Source organism: Triturus cristatus, chromosome 7, assembly GCF_964204655.1.
Source record: "Triturus cristatus chromosome 7, aTriCri1.1, whole genome shotgun sequence".
Lineage (NCBI taxonomy): Eukaryota > Metazoa > Chordata > Amphibia > Caudata > Salamandridae > Triturus > Triturus cristatus.
This window is the reverse complement of record NC_140590.1, coordinates 622,537,240-622,560,979: the sequence shown is the minus strand read 5'-3', so window position 1 is coordinate 622,560,979 and position 23,740 is coordinate 622,537,240. Positions and strand designations below refer to the sequence as shown.

At 46.0% G+C, this 23,740-nt stretch overlaps 1 protein-coding gene across 2 annotated transcripts in view; it reads right to left on the bottom strand.

The window, feature by feature from the left end:
• ATAD5 (ATPase family AAA domain containing 5) overlaps positions 1 to 23,740 on the bottom strand; it is a 422,063-nt gene that overhangs the window by 339,588 nt on the left and 58,735 nt on the right. For both annotated transcript variants that reach the window (XM_085617196.1, XM_085617195.1), the window contains exons 5-7: positions 23,363 to 23,495; positions 23,001 to 23,076; positions 4,743 to 4,924 (exon numbers count right to left, since the gene is read on the bottom strand). In XM_085617196.1, coding sequence (XP_085473322.1) covers positions 4,743 to 4,924; positions 23,001 to 23,076; positions 23,363 to 23,495 — 391 coding nt within the window. The remainder of the gene's footprint in view (positions 1 to 4,742; positions 4,925 to 23,000; positions 23,077 to 23,362; positions 23,496 to 23,740) is intronic.

The window sequence follows — 23,740 nt, the reverse complement described above, 5'->3', positions numbered from 1 at the left end:
AGAGATGTCCAGGGCTCGCACGTCTGAAACTCTCCTGCAAGAGATCAAGCAAAGGAGCATTGCCAATTTTGCTGAAAGCTCTTTCCGAGAAAGAAACCGGTTAGGCTGCCAAGAGAGAAAGAGATTAAGGACTAGATTCACGTCCCACAAAGCGGAGTAACGAGGCTCTGGGGGTAACGAGAGCCTCACTCCACGGAGCAACCTGCACACCAAGGGGTGTTCTCCTATAGGTTTACCATTAATCGGGGGGTGACCCGACGAAATAGCCGACCGAAAGGTATTAATGGATCGGTAGGCCAAACCCTCAGAGGCCAGGTGGGCCAAGAAATTTACCACCTGAACCACGTCTGCGCCCAAGGGATCGTAACCCCGTCGCACACACCAACTGACCCATCTGTTCCATGCGGACTTGTATCGTTTAACTGTGCCGTCCGCCCAGGCCTTTGAGATGAGACTCTCAGCTGCGCGCGAAAGTCCTGGGGCTTCCCATCTACCCCGGAAATCCGCTACGCCATGAGAAACAGCGACCCTGCTGACACTAACGGGTGGAGACCCCCGTCGGGATTCGTGAGAAGAGTGGGAAAGTGGGGGAGTAGGATTGGAAAATCCCAGGAAAGTTCCAGTAGAACCGGAAACCATACTTGCGACCTCCACAGGGGAGTGACCATCACTAGGTCTGCCTTCTGCCTGCGAACCTGCGCCGAAGAGCGCGTGATCATCGCAAAGGGGGGAAACGCGTACCCCCGCTCTAAGCTCCAATCCTGCAGGAATGCGTCCGTGGCCGCCGCCAGCGGGTCCGGTCTCCAACTGAAGAACCGAGGTATCTGGTGGTCCAGTCTGGACGCAAACAGATCCGCCGAAAAAGGACCCCACCGCTCGTTCAGGGCCACAAAAACGCTCGCGTCCAAACTCCACATGCTGGAGTCTCGGAAATGACGAGATTGGAAATCCGCCTCTACATTGTCCCAACCGGGAAGGTACTCTGCCGTGACGGAGATCTGGCTGTCCAGACAATACTGCCAAAAGCTGGCCGCTAGGTCCGAGAGAGCCTTGGATCTGGTGCCCCCCAGATGGTTCACGTAGCGGACCGCTGAAATGTTGTCCATTTTCAGCAGAACACACGACCGCACCAAGTCTTTCGTCCAGCACCGTACGGCAAACGAACCTGCCAAAAGTTCGACAATTTATGTGTAATTTATGTTCGTCTGGAGACCACAAGCCCCCTGTGGATAGCTCCCCGCAGCGCGCACCCCAGCCCAACCGGCTGGCGTCTGACTCGATCACCAAATCCGGGGCGGACCCAAAAATCGCTCGGCCGTTCCAGGCCTCCATATGCTCCAGCCACCACTGGATCTCGGCATTCACCTCTGGGGTGAGAGTCACCATGTGCGAATAAGGGAAACCCTTCCGTAGAAAGTAAGCCTTGAGGCGCTGCAAAGCCCGATAATGAAGCGGGCCCGGAAATATGGCCTGAATGGAGGCTGACAGGAGGCCGACCACACGGGCGAGCTGACGGAGGGAGATCCTCTGTCTGGTCAGGACACGACGCAACTCGTGTCTGATCTTGGCGATCTTTTTGGCCGGGAGGCTGAGAGTGGAAGAGGGCGAGTCGATCACGAACCCCAGAAAGGTAAGCGATTGGGTCGGATGTAAGAGAGACTTGCTCTGGTTGATAACAAACCCGAGATCTTGAAGGAGGTTCACCGTCATCTGAAGATGGCCTTCCAGCTGACGCGGGCAAGACGCCATCAAAAGAAGGTCGTCCAAGTATACGATCATTCTGACCCCTCTTGCCCTCAAAAACTCCACCACCAGTTTGAGAACCTTGGTGAAGCACCACGGCGCCGACGAGAGGCCAAACGGGAGGGCAGCAAACTCGTAAATCCGGTCGCGCCAGGAGAACTGGAGAAACCGCCTGTGCGGAGGAAAGATCGGGATCACCAGGTAGGCGTCCTTGAGATCTAGGCGAACCATATAGTCGTAGGGTCGTAAAACATCTCTCAGGAGGTGAATCCCCTCCATTTTGAAATGGCGATACACCAGCCATTCGTTGAACTCGCTTAGATTGATGACTGGCCTCTTGCCACCGTCTGTTTTGTCCACTAAGAAGATATTGCTCAAAAAACCTCTGGAATGGCGGGTGGCGGGAAGGACGGCGCCCTTGTGAAGGAGGGATGCGATCTCCTCGTCCACGAGGGCGGCGTCTGGAGTCGAAAACTGAATGGGGCGGGGACTTGACCGCTGAAACGGGGACCCTGTGAATTCTATATGGAACCCCCTCACTGTTTGGAGAACCCAAGCATCGTGTGTTAGGGACAACCAAGCCTGAAAACAACCTTGCAACCGTCCCCCTATCTGCGATGGGGAAAAAAATTAGAAGACTCACCGGAGTTGGAGGCGGTGGAGCCACCGCGGAATCCTCGTCCTTTGCCTCTGCGGCCTCTGGTAGGGTAGAAGTTCCCAAATCGCGACTGGTCCTGTGATTGACCGGAGCCCTTCTGGTTACCCTGCTGGTGACCTCGACCGGTCGAGCGGCCCCTGCCTCTACCGGCCCCGCGAAAAACACGGGGAAAAACTTTTTTGATGGTGGATTGTGCCCTGTCGAGGGATGTGAAGGTATTCACGAACTTGCCCAGTTCTTTCACGAAAGGCTCGCCAAACAGGCCACCCTGAGCTACGGCGCCAGCCTCGGAATCCGCTAGGTCTCCCAATTTCGGATCTATCTTTATGAGCAGGGACCTGCGGCGCTCGGTTGAAAGAGCGCAATTGGCATTGCCCAGGAATATGATCACTCGTTGAGCCCAGTTGGAGAGGTTTTCCGGGGAAATAACAGAGCCTGACTCCTTGGCCTCTTCAGCCATATCCAAAATCTTGGTGGCCGGCCCTAAGGCGTCCAGAAGCTTGTCCTGGCAGGCCCTCCAGGACCGATCAATCCCTTTTATGGGATCGCGAATAAATTTTTGGAAAAAGGTGAACATCCTGGAGTCAATCTCGGGGGTGAGAGCTACTTTACCCTCCAGCGAGGGCCGAGGGCACTCTGCCCGCAAGCAATTGCGGGCCTCCTTTTCTAAAGGACGACGGATGTGCTCCGCCACATAAGCCGCCACCTTGTCCCCTGGGACCCACTCCGAAGAGCGGGGGTGAACGATCTCATTCGGATCCAACATGTCTGCGGTAATCGAGGAGGGAACAGTAGGGCGAGAGGGAAGCCACGGCCTGGAAGGGCCGGGGTCGGAGTCCGGATCACCAGACGCGCCCTGATCCATATCCCTAGGGGTAGAAGGAGGTGGGGTAGGGGGAACGACCCTTGGCTGTACTGTCTGAGTGTCGAGAAAAGCTTGCCGCAACCGCTCAAAAGCGTCGCCATCCACTCCAGGCACCCGAGGGCGCTTACTCGGAGGGGAACCTGTGGGAAGGGGGGCCGGTGGAATAGGCAGGGCAGCTTGAGAACCCATGCGGTGTTCCAGACGAGAAAATGCCTCAGTAATCTGGCGCGACAGCCTGTCTTCCAGGGGAGAAATAACTTGACCCACGGCCTGGTAAATTGAGGAATCTACCGCCTCATAAAATGCATCTCCCCAGGGCATCTCCGCAAGAGGGTCCTCCTCCTCCGGGTATTGATCGTAGTACTCCATGAGCCAAAATAGCGGAGTGGCAATTTAACAGCCGTGAATAGGCCTTGAAGTAGAGGCTGGGTGTCAGCCAAATCAGAGGCGCAGCTAAAAAAGCCGCAATTACAGGGAACAAGCCTCCCAGGGACCACTGCTGGCTACCAAAGAATATATAACACTCCACCCCTATGCCAAGAGGTGATTGCCGGTCTGGGCTGGGTCCCTTTATGAATCCCCGACAGGGAAAAATGTACAAGACCTCAAAAGAGGCGTTATTTAGAGCAGAATACCAGACCCTGATCACCAACTGCTCTTTGGGTGAACAGGGCGTAATGTGAACAAAACGGCCGATCGCGGGTTAACTTTCCCGCCGATCGCCGGTACAGACCCCCAAGCAGGCGTAAGCCTCAGACCGGAGCTCCTCGGGAACTGACGCGCGCGCGGTGTTTGAATTCTCTGAAGAGAATCAAACCCCGCGACGCGCCTCCCGCGTCCCACCTGCGCCCTCTAGAGGCGGGAGGACCAGAGCCAGCCAGCGATGCGCCGCGTAGGGACGAGGAGAACCTCGACCCCGCGGTGGGAGAGAATAACTACCGAACGCGCTGAAGCGCGAACAAAACCAATACGTCCGAAGCGCTTGAGAAGTAGCGCTGAAGCGCGATCACAATACCGGCAAAAACAAATGTCTCACAGCACATTCCAACATCATGGCAATAAGTAAAGCCTCTACGCGCAACAATATGAATAGAAACGCTAGTATGAAATATAAAACCAGAACCCCTTAGCACTACAAAGAGAAAGCATTAAAGGGTACTTATCTTGCTGCGGAGCAGCGAAGAAAGAGGAAGAGAGGACACTAGCAAAGGACTATGTGGGACGCTCTCATTGTGGATTGGACGTTCATACTCTGTGTTCATTGGTTGTTACCATGTTTTTTTTTTTTGACTACTCTTTCCCTATGGTTCATGGGAAATGTAGTCTTTTGTTAACCTTCAGGCTGCTGTGGAAAAAAGTGAAGGAAGAAGGCATAATCCTCGCCTCCAGTCCTGACATAGAATTCCTTTACCTACTGCCCTTTGTAGTTACACCATTTGTCATATTATGCAATCTTACATGGATGTAGATACTCACAATCCTCTTTTTGTTGTACGTGAGTGACAGTTTGGTAAGACAAACATGCTGCAGAGTACGCTTCCAGTGCTGCAGTCGTCTTGGCGATGTGTCTTTTTAGTGAATCTGGCAAGCCACTCATCAGAAATTCACGCTTTGCTTTAAACTGTTCGCCATCTTGAGAATTTTCAGATGTATCTTTACTTTAAACAGAATTATTAATTGTTATGAGATTACAGAAATGCCCCAGGAATTGGCTTATAACGAAGTGATTTCTTTAAAACAGCAAATTATGACCAATAAAATATAAAGGTGACCACATTTAAAAAAAGAAAACCCCATTTACCTTTCCCACCCCTGCACATAATTAAGCACATAAAAGTAGCAGAACACCCAGGAAAACACCTAATCAAATGTGCAACTGCAATAGAACACCCACGTCTCGCAACATTAGTTGAAAACAACCTCCTAATCCCTGGAGGACTGCACTAAAAACCTATTTTGCTTTGAAACGTCCAGGACAATCAAAAATACTTTTAATACATTTGAATTATCAATATTGGCACAGAGCAGATGACCATCCTCCAAGCTACATATGAGAACAAGGGGAAAGAAAGGACAACTGCATTGAGGAGCAAAACCCCATCACTAATTCATTCAAGACAAAGACAAGTTTAAACAGAAGCAAAATCCACTGAGCAGACTTAATTAATAAATCAAACTGTGATAATGAATATTTTTTCTTAGCAGAAAAAGATCAAAATCTAGATATCTAAAATATTCTGCACACAATTACTGTTTCGGAGTATTCCAAATTGAACACAAACGTAAGGCAGATCGGCTTTACATAGCATTGTCACACTTGAATCAGTGCTCGACACATACAACAATAAAAAAAAAATCATGAAGTAAGATGCCTAAATTGTTGTATGTACCAAACAAATGTCAAAACCAAACAACAGCCATTGTACTAATTGGCTTCACCAATCACTGGTCTTCACCTAGAAAAATCATCAAACAAAGAATACCAATAAGGAAAATGCTACTTACCAGTATGCATCTGTTCTTGGCATGTAGAGCTGTAGATCCACACACTTATGCATAGATCGCCATCTGGCGTTGAGCCCGGAGGTTTGCACTTTGTTGTTGTCCTGGAAAGTCTTTGGAAGTCACGGGGTAGGTTGCTCCTCCTTTGGACAATAGTGCGCATGGGCATCGACTCCATCGTCAGATTGTTTTTTCGCCAAGAAGGGAAATGGAGTTTTGTAAGAAACAGAAAAGATGTCCATGTATGTTTTATCTAAATAAGATAGTACTGGAACAGATAAAGGAAGCCGGGGAGGTGGGTGGGTGTGTGTGGATCTACAGCTGTACATGCCAAGAACAGATGCATACTGGTAAGTAGCATTTTCCGTTCGAGGCATAAGAGCTGTAGATCACACACTTCTGCATGGATTGCATAGCAGTACTCCTCCTTAGCGGCGATTACCAGTGTCTGTTGCAGTAGTTTGAAATAGTGTTTTAAGTACAGCTTGGCCCACACTAGCTAGTTGCTTTGCCTGCACATCTATACAGTAGTGTTTTGTGAATGTGTGCGGTGTAGACCATGTAGCTGCTCTGCAGATATCATCTAAGGGAATGTTCCCTAAAAATGCCAATGAAGCCCCTATCTTTTGGGTAGAGTGGGATTAGGGGGAATAGATAACGTACGTTTTGCTTTGTGATAGCAAATTTGTATACATTTGACAATCCACATGGCAATCCCAGATTTTTATATGGGATTGCCTTTATGTGGTGGTGAGAAGGATACAAAGAGTTGTTTTGTTAAAAGGTTTTGTCCTGTCAATATAATAAAGGAGTGCTCCTTTTATGTTTAGAGTATGAAGAGCTCTTTCTGCGACTGTTTGTGGTTGCGATAAGAATACTGGCAACTCAACAGACTGAGATGAAAAGGAGAGATAACTTTATGAAGGATTTAGGGATTTGTTCTGAGTGTGGAAATATGGATTTTTCTGGTCAGTTATGTCCCCTATCTTGGACCCCAACGGTTTCATGTATAAATCACAAGTACATGTATGTTTCCTCCAGTTCCAGTTATGAAGACGCAAACACATGTGCGTCCACCGCCAACATGTCCTCTTTCAGATCCGCCATGAATGGGCTGGATATTCTATCCCTAAGTATGAAAGGCCACCGGCTTTATATGGTTCACTTATCCCATTTTACAGTTCAGACGAGTAGGCCCTGATTCTGCCATCAAGCCTTTTCCTGCCTTCTGCCTCTGAAAGCTCCAGTCCGAGCTCGCATCTGTACCCATGAACTTTGTCCTACTCCCTGCGCGGCTAACGGTGCCTGACTCCAGCCTGTTGCCTGCCAAAAACTGTATTTCACCTTCAAGATTATCTGCTTTGCTCCGCTCCCTATCCAATGCATTCCTGTCTAGTAGTTTAAAGTAAACATTCTTTCAGCTACCGAGCAAAAGGCCCGGCTTCTCTGTCTTTATGCAAGTAATTCATAGCCCTGTTAATATGAAAGATTTCGGCCCTCGCATCTAGTGTAGACACTTAGACGCTTGTGCACGCACTAACAGTCAGTATAGTCAGTATAGAATAAGATTCTACTCTAAGAGACCTTTCTTTCTGGATAACACAGTTCTTTAAACATAGGATATTAGATATGATTTGGGATTAGGTTGACATAACCCCAGACTTCTGTCTCCACATGTAGAGCTAAATGTCAAGTTCCCTTCACCCCCTAGTTACACGTCAGTCACACGTCATGCTGCTGCGTGCGCATCTCTGCCAAGTATTTCTGCTGACATTGCGAAATTCTTTCATGGAACCACCCATTTATGACGTCATATCCAATGACGTTCTTTAGTTACACCCAGTTACACCCATTTTTGCTACGCATGTATGTCTTATCTTTGCTATCAATTGTTACGCCTCCTCCATCTGTTTCACTGTAATGCCTATTGTATAAAAATGATTACCTGTCAATAAAGTTGGGTCTTCACTTCCTGAACCTTCGTGGTGATGGAATATGGAGCTCATCGATTTAAATTGATTATGGAATAAAGCCCGTTCCGAACCTCTAATACCACGGATTCTGCCTCTTATTTTTCTGAGCTATTATTATAGATTTTCCGCATCAAATTAAGTCCCGGTAATTAAATTATTTACCACATGAATGGCGCCCGAACAGGGACACTTTCTCATCTCACGCGCCGGCGGTGCGTTGCAGGCCCGGTCTCCTGTCACAGCTGGACGGACAACAACGCGTACCCACAGGATTTCCTGTATCTCCCTCCTGCCGAGCAGGGGTAACTGAGGCTGCGATCAACACCCAGACGAGGCGGTGAGAAGTGCGAAGTATCCCGACCAGAGCCTAGCTGAGAGAGCAAGATCCGAGGTATACAGAGGCCCACCAGTTCCGAAGTCCCGAAGCTCCGAAGTATCGAGTCGAGTCCAGTCCGGTCGGAGTCCAGTTCAGTTCAGTTCAGTTCCGAGGCCTTCCGTTCCGAGCTACCCGGTGAGTACCATTATCGGGGAGGCGTTGTGACGTGCACAAAGGTTGTGCCGGTCAAGACGGGTTTGGGTACACAAATCCGGTCTGCACTGTTTCAGCAGTGTATCTGTACTGTTTAGCAGTATATCAAGTATGTCTAGTATATGAAGTCAGAATTATCTAGTTAGTATCGAGTATTATGCTTAGTGAACGGCCATCATTGTTGTTCATTAAATGTTAAATGTTAAATGTTTTAAATATGTTCTGCATATTGTGGTATGAATGACTGTTCATTATTGTGTCTCGTTGTATTAAACGTGTTCAAAATTTAGGTATCAGATCAGATCAGTTCTCAAAATGCCGCTCTTTTCGAAATTAAGACAGATCAAAACTAGAAAAGGGTTACTCGAAGAAGCTGTTCCCATTCCTCCTAGGGACACTCCAGGGTACTTTATGTATCATAAACATGGCCTAGACGCCATATTATTTCTTGATTTATGGGTAGACTACACCAAGGAATTACCAGAAAGTCACAGGTGGCCCGCAGCTGGGACCTGGGATGCAGATTGCATCGTGAAAGTAGAGGAAGAATTATGGAAAAAGAAAGCTAGACAATCACAGAAAGACGCCATTGAATTATGGCGAAAAGAATCGTATAGACGTACGGAAAAAGCACGTAGACAGGAAGAGAAGAGTAAGGAGAATTCAAATAAAGTTCGAGAAAATATATTAATTGAAGAAGGTACTCGAGTAAAATCAGAACAAGTAGACAGACAACGAAATGCCCTTATGAATGGTATGTATCCTCTCCTGGCCGAAGGATTACCTAAGGCTACGCCGGAGATACCAAAAGACTTGCCACCCCCATTGTTTCCGATAAAGGTACATCCCAAAGGACATCCCAGAACCGCAGAAGATGTTTTTCTTTCCTCTTATTTAGACGACGCAGCTCCCGAGTATACTAATGCTGCGCCACATAGACCGCCTGCAGAGGGGGTTCAACGCCAAGACCCTCTTCCGTCTGTACCTCCGCAACAGCAAACTCCGACACAAGTTCAGGCAAGCACATCTGCTTCGACATCTGTATCCACACCTATAGTTGCTATGTCACGTTCGACGAATCCTTTCACATCCAGCACCCCAGGTGGGGCTACCGGAGGTGCATCAAACATTTTTTCCACGCCACCCAGAGTAAATAAACTTTCCTTTCAAGAATTAGCTCACCAACGTACGCCCAAACTAGTAACTCCCAACACGCTCAAGGAACTTCTAATAGACTGTAGATATGACCCGGTGCCCGGAAAAGGGGACGAAATGGTGCTAGCATCATTACGTATCCGACGAGCTGCTATATATTTAGGGAAGCTACCAGGAATGACTACGCACTTAGAAAATATATATCACTTTGTCCAGTCAGGACGAGATTCCGAAAGTATTGACAGAGCCATGGAGTACCAAAAAGTGGAAATACAGGGGGAACTGTTACGTTTCCTCATAAATTGTGTGATCAGAAATCAAGACCGACCAGGGGTAAATCCGAAAGAAATGCAAATTCTTACCACATGGAGTCGGAATATATCAGAGGGGAGACATGATAAACGATCATGTATAGTAGCTATGTGCCGAAAGATCCGCAAAGAAATAGAACGAATACACGAAGAAAGATTAGCAGTAGACGAACCTGAACAAAACGAGGAGGAGGAGGAATTAGAACTGCCCACAGGACAGTTAGAAACCATGGCCTATGTAGGTAGAGGAAGATCTTGCAATAATACTAGATGCTTCACTGATCCGATACGTCCGGTACGTCCAGATAATAGCAGAAATTTCCAAACTCCTATAATAAATATAAGGTCCCCCGAACATTCGTTCCAAGCCGCTGACAACCTACTCCGAGAACGAAGGGGTTATCATATACTCGATTCTATGGACGAACAAGAATTAGCCAGGTCAGCCGTTCATTGGGTTGACAGTCCCGGAAAGTATAGTGACGACACACTAGCACACACGTTTTTGAACCTCGCTCCAGATGAACAGCGTTTAGCTGGTACCTATATGATTCAACAACTCCTTATATTATATAAAGGCCAACACTCCGATCCTGGTCCATTACCTGATATATTGACTAAATTACTCACGAATAAATGGAGAGGTTCAGGTACTGAGCTAATTAGAGAAATACTAGAATCCAGAAAGCAGTACATTCTTTTTGTATGTCCCGAACATGTTTCACTGCCCATCAAGGAAAGAACGACGTACTATATGGATAGACAGAATCCCTTACGAGAAGTGCACCCGATAAAAGGTGAGGACAATGAGTTTAAACGTGTGTTTGTATACACACCCATATCTAAAATAGAACTATTGGAAATGAAGAAGGTGGTACCCAGTCATGACAAAGACCCAGCGGGTTTCCACCGTGAAATTAAAGACATGTTGCTCATGGGAGAGTATACCTATCCAGACATTATGACGATATTGAAGGTACTAATGCCTGCGGGCATTTACGAAAAACTCAAGGAAAAAGATTGGGAAGTGGGAGACCAAAAGATAGATTGGACAGCATTAGAAAACGAGGAAAAAGGTCCAGGTGCAGGGCTTGGGGAGAAGACCAAAACACTACCAGGTTTACTAGTACAGGTACTGCCACGTTTATTAACTACGAAAAAGGAAGACTGGGGTGCAATCTCAGCCTGTAAACAAAAGCAAGATGAAGACACTAGTGATTTCTATGCCCGATTCGAAAAATGTTTTGGGATAAATAGTGGAATAAAAGCAAGTAGCGAATCGTATCCACATCTGTTTGTGACAAAGTTAGTTGAAAATTCTTTGCCCCAAGTTAAGAATAGAGTATTGAAATTCGAGAGTACCTGGCAAGGTAACACTCCGTCACAAATGTTACAAATGCTACAGTACCATCACAATAGAATTAGAGAAGAACAAGAACATGAACAAAGACGTATGAAAGACACGAAAATGAAAATGCTAGTTTCCCAGACAGTTCCAGCTGACGGTCATAAAAAGGGTATGACACAGTCCAGTGTTTCAACAGGTCCTGTAAAAGTGACGTGCAACTATTGTAAACAGCCAGGTCATTATGTACACGATTGTCCAGTTTTAAAACATAATATCGCCATAGGTAATACAAAAGAAAGACCACGGCCACCTAGACAGGATCAGAACACACAAGGAGCTCCGCAGCATGCACAGTCCATGCCAGCTCCGCAACAGTCCATGCCAGCTCCACCACAGCAGCCTATTGCTGCCACACAAACAACGACACGACAGATGTACCAGACCGCACAGTATGACTATCCTGATTATCAACGATACTCATGAAACAGCCTAGAGAGGGAACTTGGCTTACCCCTTATTGAGGTCCCTGTAGATCAAGAAGGACCTTATGTACACAGTGAACTATTAGGCCAAGATAGAAAATTTTTACTTGATACAGGGGCAAGCCGAACAACCATAAAACGTAGTGAAGTTCCAGGGGCACCCCTCTCAGGCTCACAGAATATTTCCCTTGGGTTTTCAGGAAAACCTATCGTTAACGAAGTATCACAGCCTCTTCCCCTTACGATTGGTCCTTTGACACGAACTACAGATTTATTGCTTACTAAATCATGCCCAGAAAACTTGTTAGGTATAAGAACTTTGAAAGCTCTAGGAGCTATAATATGTTGTTCTCCGGAAGGAGTAAGATTGTTTTTACGTGATTTCAAAGGGCACTATGTGTCCCGAGACATGGATTCCCGACTACAGACTTTACCCACACATTTATGGGCACAAGGCCCTACAGATGTTGGTTGCATGAACATTACACCATATCGAGTCACACTAAAGGCAGGAGTGGTACTACCACGAATGCGACAATACAAGTTACCCCCAGATGCTGTAGTGGCTTTACTGCAAATCATTGACGAGCTTATTGGCCAAGGAGTGGTTGTGGAGACCGACTCCAATGTATGTAATTCACCGATAATTCCGATTCTTAAACGAACTGATCCAAAGGCTCCGCCAGTATATCGATTGGTTATTGATCTGCGCGAATTAAATAAATGTATTGTACCACAATACCCCGTAGTTCCAGACATTTCTTCATTACTGACAGCTATTGATTCCGAAGCAACATTCTTTACTGTAATTGATCTCAAGAATGCCTTTTTCAGCGTCCCAATAGATCCGGAAAGCCAATACTTGTTCGGATTTAGTTTAAATGGACGAAGCTTTAAATTCACACGCGCACCTCAAGGATTCACAGAAAGCCCCAGCATCTATAGCCAAGCACTGAAACGAGAACTTGACAGTATACACATGCCAGTCGACACTGCCCTGCTTCAATATGTCGATGATCTGCTGATCACCGCTAGAAGCGAACCTGAATGTGAAAAAGCCTCACTGACGGTTTTACATTTTTTGGCCGAAAAAGGGCACAAGGTGTCCCCTTCTAAGCTGCAATTCTGTGTCCAGCGAGTTGTTTACCTTGGTCACTCGCTGTCCAAGGAGGGAAGGCAGCTTACACCAGATCGCATCCAGTTAATAGCTAACATGCCAATACCCAAGACACAAAAGGAGGTGCGGGCTTTTATAGGCCTCACTTCATATTGTAGGCAGTGGATCCCTCAGTATGCATTTCTAGCAAAACCACTCATTCAATTGACAACACAGGAGGCAGCCACATCGACTGTCCTCCCTTGGACTCAGGAACATACACACGCTTTTGAAAGCCTAAAGAAAGCTTTATGTCAAGCACCTGTCCTAGCAACACCATGTTACAGCAAACAATTTACGCTCTTTGTTACAGAACGCGAAGGTACTGCTTTGTCAGTACTCACACAGGAACAAGCAGGATCACACAAACCGTGTGCTTATTTTTCTAGTACATTAGATCCCGTAGCTCAGGCTCTGCCTGCGTGCCTGAAATCAGTGGCAGCAACAGCTTTAGCAATTAGACAAAGCGATGCCATAGTGTTAGGACACCAATTGACAGTACAAGTACCACATGCAGTAGAGGTTCTCTTGAACCGCACACAGACACAACACTTGACTATAGCACGACTCACTGGTTACGAATTAACATTGTTTCAGCCACATATAGAAATCAGACGTTGTAGTACATTGAATCCTGCCACACTGTTACCAGTAAACGGAACAGACCCACTTGCACATGATTGTATTGAAGTTATCACTATCACGACGAAACCTAGACAAGACTTGACAGATGTCCCATTGTCAGATCCAGACCGGACGTTGTATGTAGATGGTTCATGTATGAGAACGAGTACAGGAGAGTTAGTGGCCGCGTATGCAGTCACAACAGACACTGAAGTCATTGAAACAAATCGTATTAATACCTTGTCCGCTCAAGCAGCAGAGCTCATCGCTCTGACACAAGCCTGTATTCAAGCTACGAATAAGAAAGTCAACATATATACTGATTCACGTTATGCATTCGGAGTTGTACATGACTTCGGCGTGCTGTGGCGAGAGAGAGGTTATTTAACTTCTCACGGTACCCACATCCAGCACGGACCCCTTATTCATGCCTTACTAGATGCAATACATCTACCCATTGCAATATCAATTATGAAATGTAAAGCTCATACGAAAGTTACTGATATCATTTCCCAAGGCAATGATTTAGCTGATAGAACAGCTAAACAGACTGCTCAAACTCACACGTCTGACATGACAAAGACAATAGTTCCGACACCAACACATTGCATGACGGTTAAGGATCCCGCTCTTGACGTAATCGACATACAGACACATGCTACACCAGATGAAATAAAGAAATGGACTGAATTAGGAGGGACCCAAACGGATCAAGGATGGATGACGAAGGAAAAATCTGTGTGGTTCCTTCCTGATTCAATGGTCCAAGTTATCATTAACACTGTACATAGTCCAGCGCACCTAGGAGAAAAAGCTATGCTAGACAGCATTCAACACATTTGGTTCAACAAACATTTACGAGCAGCAGCTAAACAAAAGGTCCGTACCTGTATGATCTGTTGTCAGTTTAACCCAGGTAAAAGCATTCCCGTAGAACAGGGTGGATTTCAGCCTCCTGATCACCCTTTTGAAGTCCTCCAGATGGATTATATCCAGATGGAACGATGTCGAGGATTCAAATACGTTCTTGTAGTTTGTGCTCTTTCCCGTTGGACAGAGGCATACCCGGTTTCAGATTACACTGCCCCGACTACTGCCAAACAGTTAGTTCGAGAATTCTTCCCACGGTACGGTTTACCACGTGCTGTCTACTCAGATAACGGCCAGCCGTTCTCCTCCGAACTAATGAAACACGTTTCACTTTTGTTAGGCTATCAGTGGAGATTCCACTGTGTCCGACACCCCGAGGCAGCAGGTCTCGTGGAACGACATAATCAAACTCTGAAAATTAGATTGTCCAAAATATGTAGAGAGAAAGGTGTCGACTGGGTAGTAGCCCTACCAGTTGCACTCTTTTACATGAGAATGGTAGCGCACTCTCGAACAGGGCTATCCCCTTATGAGGTGATCTTCGGTAGACCACCAAATATGTGGGGGACGCCTATACCACGAAAAATAACTGATATTGACTGTAATATGCTGACAGATTACCTGGCTTCCTTGATGTCTGCACTACAATCTTGTCGTTCACAGGTAGCTGCAGCCTTTCCCGACAACACCGAGGTGAAACCCCATGACGTAATTCCAGGGGATCTAGTTCTAGTGAGGAACTTTGATCGGAAGTCCCAGCTGGATCCTAGGTGGAGATCGCCTCAGCTCGTATTGTTAACAACGAGGACAGCCGTGAAGATCGAAGGTCGAAAAGGCTGGATACATTCAAGTCATATCAAGAAATTTCATGGACTACCATCTGATATAGAGACTAAACCCTGTATTTCTTCACCGATTGACTCAAAGCTTCCTTTGGTTGAACAAAATAACTCAGAACAATATAGACTAAAACTTAGGTCTAACAAGTCAGGCAATTTGATTGTTTAAGTCCTCTCCAAGGTGAATCGGTCGAATTTGTCTCTGACATGTATCAATTAGACCTGTATAGAGAAAGAAACAGAAGGATCAAGCTGAAACGACATGCGTACTGTAAATCACTGCGTAGTCATTGCACAGTGACGTTATTAATTTTGTTTTTCCTAAGTCTTTTAATAATTACTGCAAGTATATTGTTGCACACATATTATCCTATTTCTAAACATGTTCATAATGTTACTGCTGAACATTCTTTTAGTGAATTTCCCCCGCATGAGTTATCATATAGATTTGCGCTGCGCAACAACACTTTTATTAGTATGTTACATCATTCCCATCAGGTTAGCAATGCTACAAATTGTTGGATATGTGGCCGACTCCCTCCCTATCAGAACTATCAAGGAATTCTGCCTCTCTTCCCATATCCGTTCACACACAATGGCTCCTGTGGAGCATGGTTTAGTTTAATTAATTCCCTAGATTCGAATTCCGCAGTTTATCAAGACAACTGGGTATGGGGAAACTTGCACTTAGTTTTACTTAAAGTCTGCTACCCTGACAAGGAGGGACTTCCCAAAAGAACAGGAACTGATCTAGAAAATGAAGTATATGGATTAGGTAATTTTACACTCAATCTCTTGATCTTGAATGTTGAATCTGAAGCTGCCCCAATTTTGCCCGCTATGTCAGTATTTCCAGTTAAAGGTGAATTATGTATAAGAAAGAACGGCTCTATACACATGGGCCGCAGTAAATGCACCACTGTAATAGAATTCAGTGATCAAGGCAAGTCTACATTTAAAGCTTCTCGCCATTCCTACTTTGTATGTGGTCAGACTGCATATATACGTTTGCCTCTAGATTGGGATGGTACCTGCTACATTGGATTCCTTTTGCCACCTGTTTTTCTAGCTCCTCCTGATTATCATAGAAATACTCATTTAGTACACAATAGAGAACGGAGAGATCTCCCAATAGTCGATTACACTGAGACAGCATGGGAAAAATACACAGATTTCAATAAAGGTCTCTTTCCCTATATAGGTACAGTTACCAATAGTAAGCTGATACGTAGATTAACCAGAACCCTTGAAGCAGTAGTGAACGAAACTATTTCCGCCTTAGGCAATTTAACAGAAGAGCAGTCTGCTATGCGGATTGTTGTGCTTCAAAATCGTCTTGTCCTTGACGTCATCCTGGCCGATAGGGGCGGAGCTTGTAGGGTCATCGGATCAAACTGTTGCATTTTCATACCAGAAAATTCGCCATCTGTATATAAAGCCATAACTCGCCTTCATAAGATTGTAAGCCAGATACACCAGAATCCAGGCACCTGGACTTGGTCCAGTTGGTTTTGGAGTGTATTATCTACCTTTGGATGGAGGGTCCTATCCTTCCTAGGTATTGGCTTTCTCATACTATTCAGTTGCTGTCTATGTCTACAATGTGGACCAGCGATCTGTGGTCTGTGTGCCACATAGTGTATTCCACCACCAAGATTTCATTCATCACGGAAGAAGAAAGAAGAACAAATGATGCTATATGAACAGATCGATGGATTAATGAAGATTGATATCTCTTGACGGGCAAGTAGGGGACAAGGAGGGAATGTGGAAATATGGATTTTTCTGGTCAGTTATGTCCCCTATCTTGGACCCCAACGGTTTCATGTATAAATCACAAGTACATGTATGTTTCCTCCAGTTCCAGTTATGAAGACGCAAACACATGTGCGTCCACCTCCAACATGTCCTCTTTCAGATCCGCCATGAATGGGCTGGATATTCTATCCCTAAGTATGAAAGGCCACCGGCTTTATATGGTTCACTTATCCCATTTTACAGTTCAGACGAGTAGGCCCTGATTCTGCTATCAAGCCTTTTCCTGCCTTCTGCCTCTGAAAGCTCCAGTCCGAGCTCGCATCTGTACCAATGAACTTTGTCCTACTCCCTGCGCGGCTAACGGTGCCTGACTCCAGCCTGTTGCCTGCCAAAAACTGTATTTCACCTTCAAGATTATCTGCTTTGCTCCGCTCCCTATCCAATGCATTCCTGTCTAGTAGTTTAAAGTAAACATTCTTTCAGCTACCGAGCAAAAGGCCCGGCTTCTCTGTCTTTATGCAAGTAATTCATAGCCCTGTTAATATGAAAGATTTCGGCCCTCGCATCTAGTGTAGACACTTAGACGCTTGTACACGCACTAACAGTCAGTATAGTCAGTATAGAATAAGATTCTACTCTAAGAGACCTTTCTTTCTGGATAACACAGTTCTTTAAACATAGGATATTAGATATGATTTGGGATTAGGTTGACATAACCCCAGACTTCTGTCTCCACATGTAGAGCTAAATGTCAAGTTCCCTTCACCCCCTAGTTACACGTCAGTCACACGTCATGCTGCTGCGTGCGCATCTCTGCCAAGTATTTCTGCTGACATTGCGAAATTCTTTCATGGAACCACCCATTTATGACGTCATATCCAATGACGTTCTTTAGTTACACCCAGTTACACCCATTTTTGCTACGCATGTATGTCTTATCTTTGCTATCAATTGTTACGCCTTCTCCATCTGTTTCACTGTAATGCCTATTGTATAAAAATGATTACCTGTCAATAAAGTTGGGTCTTCACTTCCTGAACCTTCGTGGTGATGGAATATGGAGCTCATCGATTTAAATTGATTATGGAATAAAGCCCGTTCCGAACCTCTAATACCACGGATTCTGCCTCTTATTTTTCTGAGCTATTATTATAGATTTTCCGCATCAAATTAAGTCCCGGTAATTAAATTATACCTTTGAAGATGTAGCAGGTAACATATGTGTTGAATAGACACATCTAAAGGATTGATGCTGTTATTACAGTATATTACAAATCTTTTCCACTTGGCTGCATAGCAGGCTCTAGTGGTGGGGCGTCTAGCCTCTTTGATAACATTCATGCAGTCAGGGGGTAGGTTAAGGTAACTAAATTCTAAGACTTCAGGAGCCAGATCGCTAGGTTGAGCTGTGCTGGGTCCGGGTGTCTGATCTCTCCACGGTTCTGTGTTAAGAGGCGTGGGGAGAGGTGTAGTTTGTGGTGTGGGACTACTGATAGTTCCAGCAGTGTTGTGTACCATGGTTGTCTGGCCCAACATTGGAGCAACTAGGATGAGTGTCAGTGAGTGTTGCTGCAGTTTGCGCACCACCAATGGAATGAGTGGGAGAGGCGGAAAAGCGTAGGCAAATTTGCCTGACCAATTCATCCATATCGCATTGCCTTTGGACAATGGGTGTGGATATCTGGCGGCGAAGCTTGGGCATTTTGTGTTGTAATGTGTTGCGATGAGATCTATCTCTGGCTGCCCCCACATTTGGAAATACGGTTGAAGAACTTGTGGATGAAGTTCCCACTCGTGAATCTGTTGTGTCTGACGACTTAACAGATCCGCTATGCTGTTTTGGACTCCTGGAACGTGTGGGCTAGGAGAAAAATGTTTTGTGGAATAGCCCACCTCCATATGCTCTGCGCTAATTGAGAGAGCTGTAGGGAGTGTGTCCCGCCTTGTTTTTGTAGATAGTACATTGCTGTCATATTGTCGGTGCGGACTAGGACAGCTTTGCCCAATATTGGTTTCTTGCGTGGTATGATGTAATAGCTAGCTCCCCAGCCGGTGAGCGATGAGTCTGCTGTTAGTACAATCTGTGGAACCGGCTCTATGAACGGTCGCCCTTTGAAAAGGTTTTGTGTGTTCCACTACTGCAGAGAGCGATGCGTGCGGCCGTCTAACACCAGATATGTCAGCTGACCATGAGCCTGGTTCCACTGAGGTGCTAAGCATTCCTGTAGGGGACGCATGTGAAGTCTGACATGAGGTACTATGAAAATGCAAGAGACCATCATCCCTATAAGCTGCATAAACACTTGAGCTGGAAGCGAGTGTTGTGGTTGGAATTTTGTAATGAGACCTTGTATGCTAGCTATCCTCGTTGGACTGGGATATTCAAGGCCTTGTGAGGAGTTTATTGTGGCACCGAGATACTGTTGGATGTGGGACGGTTGTAGGTGAGACATGGTGAGGTTTATGGTGAATCCTAAGTCGTGAAGTAGTTGGATTGTGCAGTGTGTGAGATTTACACACTGGCTGTATGACTTAGCTTTTATGAGCCAGTCGTCTAAGTACGGGAAGAGGTGAATTTGTTGTCTTCTTAGGTGAGCTGCAACTACTGTTAGACATTTTGTGAAGACTCTGGGTGCTGTGGTGACTCCGGATGGGAGAACCTTGAATTGGTAATGCTGACCGTCCACTAAAAATCTGAGGTATTTCTTGTGAGCGGGGTGAATGGGAATATGGAAGTAGGCATCCTTGTGATCTAGGGTGGCAAGGAAATCGCCTTGTGTGAGCAGAGGAGGGACCTGTTGAAATGTGACCATGTGAAAATGGCCTGCTTGTATGTAAAGGTTTAGGGGTCTGAGGTCCAGGATGGGTCTCAGGGTTCTGTCCTTTGGAATGGGGAAGTACAGAGAGTAAACTCCTGTGTTTTGCTGATGCAGGGGAACTGGTTCTATTGCATGTTTTTGTCGAAGGGAAAGCACTTCTTGCTTTAGCAGCGATAAATGTTCTGTTGACATTGGGCGCTGTGGGTGGTATGTTTGGGGGAGTAGAGGTGATTTCTAGACAGTAACCGGTTTAAATGATTTGTTTCACCCACTTGTCGGTAGTGATGTTGCTCCAGACAGGTAGGAATTGTAGCAGTCTTCCCCCGACCGGAGTGAAATGGTCCGGGGGGAGTGGAGGAAGTCACTGGGTGGGGGTGGGGGTGGAGGCGGAGCGAGTATGGTTAGTTTTGTCTCTGCCTTTGTTATTATTGCCTCTGTAGCCACCTCTATGATAACCTCTGGTAAAGGTTGTTTGAGTGGGACTTTTGTAGGAAGTGGAGGGGTTGTCAGAGGAGTATCCTCTGGAGGTGCCCTGATAAGAGGAGCGACACAATGAACATCTGGGAGCTTGCGACTGCAGGGCTCCCATTGATTTAACTGTGTTGGTGTCTTTTTTCATCTTTTCTAGAAATAAATCCACGGCAGGGCCAAATAGATGTTCTTGACCAAATGGTTGGTTAAGTATGGTATTTTGACCTTCTGGTTTAAACCCTGAAATCAGTAGCCATGCATGTCTACGTAAAAGGACACTTGTGTTGATGGCTCGGGAGGCGGTGTCTGCCACATCTAGAGCACAACGAATGGAGGTGTTTGTTATGAGTTTACCCTCTTGTATGAGGTCGTTGGCTTTTGCCTTGTATTTGTCTAGGATGTGTTGTAATAGGGTTTCCAACTCATCGTAGTGTGCCCTATCGTATCTAAACCCCGAAACCGGTCCTAGGATGCTTGTTTCCAGTCCAGGGAGGACCTGGCTTGGCATTTCAGGCTGGACTGTTCCCATGAGGCACAGGGTCAAGACTGATTTGCATATGGCTGGGTTCAAACTGGAACGGCATGGTGAGCAAAAAAAACGATGGATTTAGGCCCAGATCTCTGTACTGGGGTGAATGTATGACATCGTTCTGCACTCTGTCCATCAACTGTTGTTTTTGCATTTGCTATCGTATCTAGCCAGCAAAGCTTGTGTGTTGGCGAAAAGCCATATGTTGGCTGCTTGTAATGCTGTGCGTTTACCAGAAGCATCAAGGAGTTTGGACTCCTTATCGGGAGGTGGCGCATCGCCTGATGTTTGTGAGTTAGCCCTCTTTCTGGCGTTTGACACCATTAAGGAATCCAATGGTATTTGTCCCTTGATGTAAACAGGGTCTGCTGGGTCAGATTTGTATTTTTTTTCTCTATTCTGGGGTTAATAACCCTAGCCCTAACAGGATCTTTGAACACCTCCGGTGCGTGTTTAATTACCCCTTTTAACATCGGGAGAACAGAAGTGGACCTTTGAGATGTATCAAATGTGTCCATTGTAAAATCCTCCTCCACAGGGTCTGTATGTGGAGCTACCCCGTGGTATTGTGCAGCTCTGTGAACGAGCTGGGTGAAACCCATAGTGTCCTCTGGAGGGGAAGGTCTAGAGGGGTAGATGTCGTCTTGCGGCACATCCGGGACATCTGGCTTGCCATAATTGTCCCATGGGTCGCCTGGGGTGTAAGGCTGACTAGGATCCCCTAATGGTTCATTGTCCCCCCCCGCCCCTCCCCCCCGTCTCCAGAAGCGTCATCATCGTCCTGAGGTGGAGGAGATGGTGAGGGGAGTGGAGATAGAGTAGGGGGGAGGTGGAGGAGGAGGTGGAGAAGGAAGTCTGAGAGGAGATGTCCCTCTTCTTTGGTGGAGGTGGAGCCGGTACAGGCATAGCCACTGTTCTCTTCTGGGAGCTGAGAGTTAGTTTACCTGTTTTTGGGTCTTTAAGAAGAGTTTTTTGCGTTGGATCCGGTCGAAAAAGCTCTTCTTGTGGAGGTTGGTCTTTTGTTGCCGATTTTTTCGGTTCCGAAGATTTGTGCGGCACCGAATCTGAAGCCAATTTATGCTGTTTAGGCTTGGAAATGTGAGACTTCTTGATTTCTGAAGGAGCCTGTGGAACCGGTTGTTTTTTCAGTTCCGAGGGTTTTTTCGGTTCTGTAGGTTAAGAAGCCATACTCTTCGGAAGTGGCTTTTTACTCAGTTCCGGTGACTTTTTCGGAGTCGAGGGGTCGGTACCAGCAGGTTTCGGTGCAGTGTGTCGATGTAGAGCCAGTGGTCGGCACGGAGGGGGACGACAGTTTCTTTTTGGGTGCCGGGGATTGGGTTTCAGCACCGACGGCAGGCTGACTTGATCCTGAGTGGCCTGAAGGCTTATGTGTCGACTTCTTGGTCGAGCCCGAAGGCGGGATGTGGGAAGTCTTGTCTCGGTGTGCACCTAGGCCCGAAGGTGAAAGTGTTACCGAAGCCTTTTTCGGGGGTGGGGGTCGACGTGACTACTTACGACCCGCTGCCCGAGGGGATGTCTTCGATGTCGGAGTCGTTGGCTCTGGTACATTGACGCCCTCCTGGAAAGATATCGTCGGGAATGAATGTCGACGATCGAGCCATGCTTCTTTGAGCTAGACGATCCCGGATAGTTTTCTTGAAGCTGAAAGAGGCACAAGCTGGGCAGTCTCTGGCCTCGTGCTCCGGTGAAAGGCAGAGGTTACACTCCTCATGCAGATCTGTGTGTGGAAACTTGGATCCACATTGAGGACACTTTTTAAAAGGAGTCCTTTCCATGAGCCAGGTCTTATGGCGTAGGTAGGCCCGAAGGCCTTCTTCGATGCCCGGAATCGAAGACTTCGAGCTTGTAGAGATGCGCGTCAATTAGGGAACGCGATCGGAATGATACCGGAGAAAAGGGTGAAGGATTGCGCATCGAAGGTTGGATCGGTAACGACACCGAAACGGAGCGCGATAAACACATCCGAGCCCGATGGCGGAAAAAAACAATCTGACAATGGAGTCTATGCCCATGCACACTATTGTCCAAAGGAGGAGCCACCTATCCCGTGACTTCCAAAGACTTTCCAGGACAACAACAAAGTGCAAACATCCGGGCCCAACAACAGATGGCGATCTATGCATAAGCGTGTGATCTACAGCTCATATGCCTCTAACACAGTAATAGTGGTGTACATTAAAAAAACAGAGTACAATTGGGCAGTACACTCAAATTACATTAATAGTCATTATGTTAAAAAATTATTAGCACATTGAATAATTAGGCCAACCACGTATTTATCACATTTGACAAACTGAGGCAAAACATCTTTTTCAATAGAAAATAAGCATCAATCTTTTGTACTGACCTGCTATCATCATCAACTGTGATACATCCTGTTAGAGGTTTTGCTTTTTTCCCATGAACAAAAGCCTTAGCTGACCCTTCAAAGATAATAGAACATAATTAGATTCAAATTATTTTCTTCACCTTTTTATGTGCACAATTTCACAACAAATGAATGTGCTTCAGAAGTAGCAGCAGTTTCAAAATGTCTTGCACTTCTGGGAATCAAACAGTACTCGAAAATGCAAGCAATGTCTTTAGATAAGTGTGGCAGCACTTTCTTGATATTAACTTACAACGGAAAGTATATATTAGCCTGCTTTAGTGACTACTATTAAACTAATGTCACCAATAAAATATAAAAAACAAACCTCTACTACATACCATTCAAACTTGGAACAGCCTTAATGTCCAGATTTTTTCCAAGCACGTCATTCAAACTCCTCAATTTCTTTTTCTCTGGTTTTCTCTTTGATACAGGGGGATTTTCAGAGTCAGATTCAACAAACATATAATCCTGTAGCGGAAACCGAGGTAAAACATAGCTAAGTTGCATCCCAATCATATCACATTATCTAAAACCAAAAATCTTTTGTGTGTGAAGATTAAATAAACTGCTTTATGCTGTCAAATAGTCACTGTATAAATGCAATCTGTTACATTTGTGTATATCTGCAAAGGTTTCTCAATGACTACATATGTGCTTATAGTATAAGTGCACATCATTTTTGTTTCCTTGAAAGACACCTGATTTAATATTCA